Source organism: Phodopus roborovskii, unplaced genomic scaffold, assembly GCF_943737965.1.
Source record: "Phodopus roborovskii unplaced genomic scaffold, PHOROB, whole genome shotgun sequence".
In the NCBI taxonomy this organism is placed as follows: domain Eukaryota; kingdom Metazoa; phylum Chordata; class Mammalia; order Rodentia; family Cricetidae; genus Phodopus; species Phodopus roborovskii.
The window spans coordinates 7,499,063-7,505,062 of NW_026126625.1; the positions used below are offsets into that span (position 1 = coordinate 7,499,063).

At 46.8% G+C, this 6,000-nt stretch overlaps 1 protein-coding gene across 2 annotated transcripts in view; it reads right to left on the minus strand.

The window, feature by feature from the left end:
- Positions 1-5,318, minus strand: part of Btbd1 (BTB domain containing 1) — a 32,478-nt gene extending 27,160 nt beyond the window's left edge. The window contains exon 1 of one of the 2 annotated variants that reach the window (XM_051206647.1): positions 4,805-5,318. In XM_051206647.1, the coding sequence (XP_051062604.1) occupies positions 4,805-5,220 (416 nt within the window). In that variant the 5' untranslated portion in view covers positions 5,221-5,318. The remainder of the gene's footprint in view (positions 1-4,804) is intronic. The other variant, XM_051206646.1, reaches the window with a different exon arrangement.
- Positions 5,319-6,000: the final 682 nt, after the last annotated feature.

Here is a 6,000-nt window from a genome sequence, read left to right on the forward strand (position 1 = left end):
ACCAGTTTAGGTCCTCCTGTTTACAAGACCAGCACTTTACCACTGAAATTGTTCCTCCAGCCTTGAATTTAAAATATTCTTTTTTTTTTTTTTTTGAGACAGGGTTTCTCTGTTTAGCTTTGTAGACCAAACTGGCCTCAAACTCAGAGTGGGATTAAAGGCGTGTGCCACCACTGCCTGGCTAAAATATTCTCCAGAGTGAAAACTTGACTTTAAATTAGGAGGGGAAATGTTACAAAATCACGTCTGAGGAACTGTGAGGGAACACATATATCATTAGGCATTGTGATAAATAACAGTTACAAAAAGGGTAAGATAGCTTGATAATGAAATAAACACACACACACACACACAAAGTTGGGTGGTGACTGCACACACTTTTAATCCCAGCACTCAGGAAGCAGAAGCAGGAGGATCTCTGTGAGCTTGAGGCCAGCCTGGTCTACAAGGAGTAATCCAGGCCAGCCAAAGCTACACTGAGAAAACTGTTTCAGGGAGAGGAAATAAAAAAGGAATGCCAGGCACTAATATACAATAATTAATCAATTTAAGATGCCCACATTAAATCATGCCTTCTAACATTAATATTGTTACATTCATCTTTGCTGGTTGACATGATTCCCATTCACTACTATTCATCAACAAATTGTAGCAGAGAAAGTATGCCAGTTTGGACCCTACACTCTAAGAATACCTGGCAGCTCCTACTTTTGTCCAAGAACTCAAGCTTGCTGAAATGACCAGCTAGAAAAGGCACATGAAAAGGAAAAATCTCAGACTATTTGAAAAATCCTCCATATGACCACAGCCTTAGATGCTATCTGAAATCAATTCATTAAACCTTAAAGATATGCCAAACGCACGCCCAGGTGATCCCATCACACCACACAGCTCTGAAGATAATGAAATGACTGTTTAAACCAACAGGTGTTGGAGTGGTTTGTTCTAGGGGAACATGTAACCAAAACACGCCGAGAGATTAAATGTGAACTAGTGTACAAATCTGCCCGCAGGGGAAGGAAACAGTGATTTAATCAAAAAAAAGTAAAGCCCAAAATTATTACCTGAAGTATAATAATTACTGTCTTTTAGGTAGAGGCAGAATAGTTAGAAAAGGCCTTGGAAGGCAGGCATTAAAATAAGAAAAACACCACCAGTAATTAGGTGGGGATACACCACAAAGGCCTTTGATACCTGTGAAGGATTAAACTTTATCCAACAGACAAAGATACCTAAATGATTCAGAGAAATCACATGGTGACATGATCGCTAGAATGAGAAATGTTAACAGACAGAAGTTTAAAGACAGTAGTTTGGTTAAAGAAATACAAGGGGAGAGGGGCAGAACACGCCAGCATGGTCCAAAAATGAGAAATGTGTGCAAAAGAAGAGTATCAAAACTAGAACTTTTGAAATCAAGGCCACAAGTCTCTACCCCAAGCAATCAATGAAGAGCTCATTAGTGTTTAGTTTACCCCTCCCCAGGGTCATCAATAGCTTACATTTTATCACAGCATCATGATTTCCATTTCATCCCATCCTCAGTACTATTTAACATAGCTGACCACTTTCCACAGCTGGAAAATTTTCCACTCTCGTCTTCTTTGACTCTCCAACACCTCCTGCCTCATGTCCCACCTCACCAACAGCTGCCTGTCTTGTTTCTTGCTCCCTTTCCCTCCTACACCTCTATGAGCTGCAAGATCTCCAGGTTCATCCTGGTATTTCTCACAATTTTCATTCAGTTATATTATTTAAATACCATTCATCCTTCCCTTTCTCTGATTCTACCCTCAGAACAACCAGAATTTGACCACTCTCATCACATTCACTACTCCCTGGCAGCTTACCATCATCTTATCTAAGTAGAATACAGCAAAACCTCTTTATTTATCACCCTGCTTCCCATTTAGGACCCCTGCCTAATCTCCAAATAACAGCCAGATGAGTTTTTAAGATGTAAACAGGATCATAGCACTCCAAGGAAAGAAAACCCTCTGCAAGCTTTCTCACATCCTAGATGAGAACCCAAGAGACCTTCCTCATTCTGTCAAAGCCCTACATGGCTTTTTTTTTTTTTTTTTTTTTTTAACCACTATCATCTTGTTCTCTGCACACCCCCTCCCCCCATTCTACTTAAACCACTTACTTAACTACTTACTTAAACCACACTTGTTTACTCTTGAAGGCAGGGGCAGGAAGATCTTTGAGTTAGAGGCCAGCCTGGTCTAGAGAGCAAGTTCCAGGACAGCCAGAGCTACACAGAGACACATTGTCTCAAAAAATGAAAACAAACAAACAAACAAAAAAAGCCAACAACAAAAACAAAAAACAATAAAAATACAGCTCAGCTTAATCTTCCAGTTCAACAAGCTCCACCAGACTTTGTAATCACACAGTATTAAGTATATTAATGTTTCAAAGCTAATTAATACCTAAGTAAAAATTAGCCTAGACATTCATTTCAGAATAGAAAAATGACCAGAACCTAAATGTCATGAAAACATGTTAATTTACTAAAAAAAAAAAAAAAAAAGAGGGGTTGGAGATTTAGCTCAGTGGTAGAGCACTTGCCTAGCAAGCACAAGGCCCTGGGTTCGGTCCTCAGCTGGGGGGGGGGGGGACGACAAAAAGACCAAAAAAAAAAAAAAAACACAAGGTAACTAAAAAACAAAAAATGAGAACTCAAATGAAATGGCACTATATATTTCAAGGGCTCTAAAATTAACTATTTGCTATTAAAACTGATGAGCATATTCAATGAAAATACAAATTAGAAACAAAAGTATGAAATAGTCCCCTCTATAATTTTATCCTCGCCCTAACAGTTTTAGATCAATAGTTCTCAAATTTAGCCAGTGTAAATATCACTTAGGAAAAATATTTAAAACACTTAAGGTTTCACCTCTAAACCCGATGCCAAAAGGAGAGATCTATAAACTTGACATCCAATGGCTCACTGGTATTTTTTCTTTCCTGGATGAGTAGGCAGGGACCCAGTGGCACACACAGGAGGCGGGAGGACAACAGGAGTTAGGTTCTCTCCTTTCTTCACGTGGGTGGCTCCAGGTCTAACTCAGGGCTTCATTGTGCCACCTCCCTGGACCTATCACTTTGTAAGATTTCTAAACTGCATATTTTAAACAAGCTAAATCCAGTCCTCCTTGTCAACTTCAAAACCCAAATGTCCCAGATCCCAACCTTGAGGCTGCATACCTACCCTCAAAAGTGAAAGTGAAGTAAAGCCTAGAAATATGAGAACAAAAAGAGAAAATGGTACTATCAGCTTTCCAATTCAACACATCTTGCATGGTATATTGCTTTTCCTTCTATCTTATCTCCAGGTACATAATGTATGTTCTATTCCTTTTCAGAAGTTACTATGTATGGTACTATGTATGGTGCACAAAATTCAAGATGCTAACATAAACATTCTTCACAGTATTACCCGGTTTTCACAAACATCAAGTGGACCTATCATTGTTTATTGAACTAGTTATTCCCTTGGCTTGACTCCTTTCCACATTGTTATGAAGAATGCTACTGCAGCTAATTTTTCGATAATGCTTCATAAGTGTGGAAAAGAAGTCTAAAGTGTTCAACTATTTTTCAAAGGCTTTGTATAAACATCTTTGTCAGGAAGTGTTTCTATAGTCACCTTTTAAGTTTTTGGTGGGCCAGCACTCAGGGGGCTTAAAGTAGGCGGATCTTTACGAGATGGAAGCCAGCTTGGTATACTTATTGAGGGCCAAGTCAGCCAAGCCTACATAATAGAACCCTGCCCCAGAAAATAAAACCCAAAACAAAACAAACAAAATGGTGGGGCTAATGAAAAGCAGAAAGAACTATACTATTTTAATTTGCCCTTCCTCATTTACTAATGAGGTTAAACATCCTTTAGTTGTACTTTCTATTTCCTATTTATATTGTCCTTTATCCATTCATTAATGGGATTGTAACATTTATTTCTAGTTGCTCCGTATTTCACTGCATAGGCATCTTCTTGATGAAGCTGTGAGCCTTTGTGGGCTCTTCTGTTCCGCTGATCTGCCTGTTTACGTCAGAATTACTCAAGAGTCTGCTATCTTAAAAACACACCACTGGGGCGGCCAAAACCATCTCAGTATAATGAAACACATATGGTCCTCTGGGAGCTGGCTCAGTTACTTTGGGCGAGTTGCTTTTCTGGGCCTCAGTCCCATTTGTAAAAATGGGGTAAACACCTCCCTAACAGGACTGTTGTGATTAAAAACTAATAGGCCGAAGTGATACTCTCATTAAAGAAAATTAATCAGCTATCAATCTCCTACCCCCAAATCATCAGAAAGCAAACAAACTCTGATCACCAGTAGCAGGGTTTGGGATACAGTAAATGTCATCTTGTCTGCAGAAACACGAAGCAGGTCAGCTAGTACTTGTTACAGCAATTACTTTCCGGGGTCTAGATAACGAATCGTCAAGAACCGGAAAACACCAGTCCTCCAAGACACCCCCCCCACCCCCGGCCTCCAAACAAAAACAAATCCTGCAAATGGGCAATCAGAACACCCTGCCTCGCTCGTCCACTTGACTCTGAAGCCCGGGCAACAATTCCCGCACTGGGATGTGACAGCGCAGGGATGGCTGTGACACCGGCTTTCACCGTAACGACTGGCCGGCCGACCTTCCGAACATCTCCGGCCGGGGAGGAACCGAGGGAGGCCGGAGTGCCTGGCCCAAGGTCACCCGGGAGTCGGCGCAGGCCCGGCCGGGGGCCGCCTCCCTCCAGGCCGCCGGCCACGGGCTCCGCGCGCCCGCCGCTCACCTCAGCAGCGCCAGGAAGGCGGCGGGCTCCACGTCCGGCAGCTCGATCTCGGCCGACGTCGTGGCCATGCCGCCGTTGAACATGGCGTCGAAGACCGCGCTGCCCGCCGCCAGGACGAAGCGGTGGGCGGGGATGCGCTGCGGGCCCCCGGCGGCTGCGGCGCCGCGGCCCTTGCCGAGCACGAAACGCACATCGCTCAGCAGCTCCGAGTTGAAGAGGAAGGCGAAGCGTTCCTTCAGCGACGCCTTGGTGGCCTGCCAGTTGTACAGCGGCTCCCGCTGCAGGGGCAGCAGCGGTCCGAGAGCGGACGGCGAGGGCGAGGGCGCGGGCGGCGGCGGCGGAGGGGCCGGAGGACCTAGCTCCGCCTCGGCTCCGGCCGCCGGCTCCCCTGCCGCGGCAGACCCGAGCGAGGCCATCCTCCCGCTGCGCGGCTCGGCTCACTGAGCGAGCAGCCGGCGCGCCGCCGCCATCGTCGAGCCGCCCCGAGGCCGGCGCCGCCCCCCTGCCTTCCGGGAAAGGCGCTTCCGGCCGCGCACCTCCGCCCTCCCGCAGGGCGGCGTTGCTGAGGCGGGAGGCGCGCGACCTCGGGAGGGCGGAGGCCGGGGCGCGCGGCCGAGAGCTCGCAGGCAGCCGCCCACCGCGCCTCCCCACGTTTCGGCGGGGTTCACCCTCCTTCTTCCTGTTTGCTGCGTCGCGAGGACGCGGCCCTAGCCCTCTTGGTGGAGGAGCTGGAAGTGGGGGACCTCGAGGGCATGGCAAGGGAGATTGTGGAGGGGAGACGCCCTGCTGTGCTCCAGGCGGGGTGGTGGCCCTGTCTCCTCCCCGATGCCTGCACCACCCTTGGACACCTCACTAGCAGAGCCGAGAGGCTAGGAACCCCACTGATCTCTCCCCAGATCTGCAGGTCCTTTACCCCTCCAGTCTGCCCAGGCTCTGCTGTGCTCTGAGAGCAGAGCGAGTTCCTCCTCCATTTCCATCTCTGTGGTAGAGGCTGCTCCTGCTCCGCCCTCTCTCCTAGGCCTTGTTTTCTGTTCCTATGCAGAACAAACGACCCTGTAAACCAGAACTGCTCCTGCCCATCCCAGCAATTTGGGAGGCCTAGGCAAGAAGATTGCTGAAAGAGGGAGCCCAGCCCAGCCCTGCCTTAACTCTTCTCCCTGAAAAACATGGGAAAGGCACTGACAGTTTGTGACTCT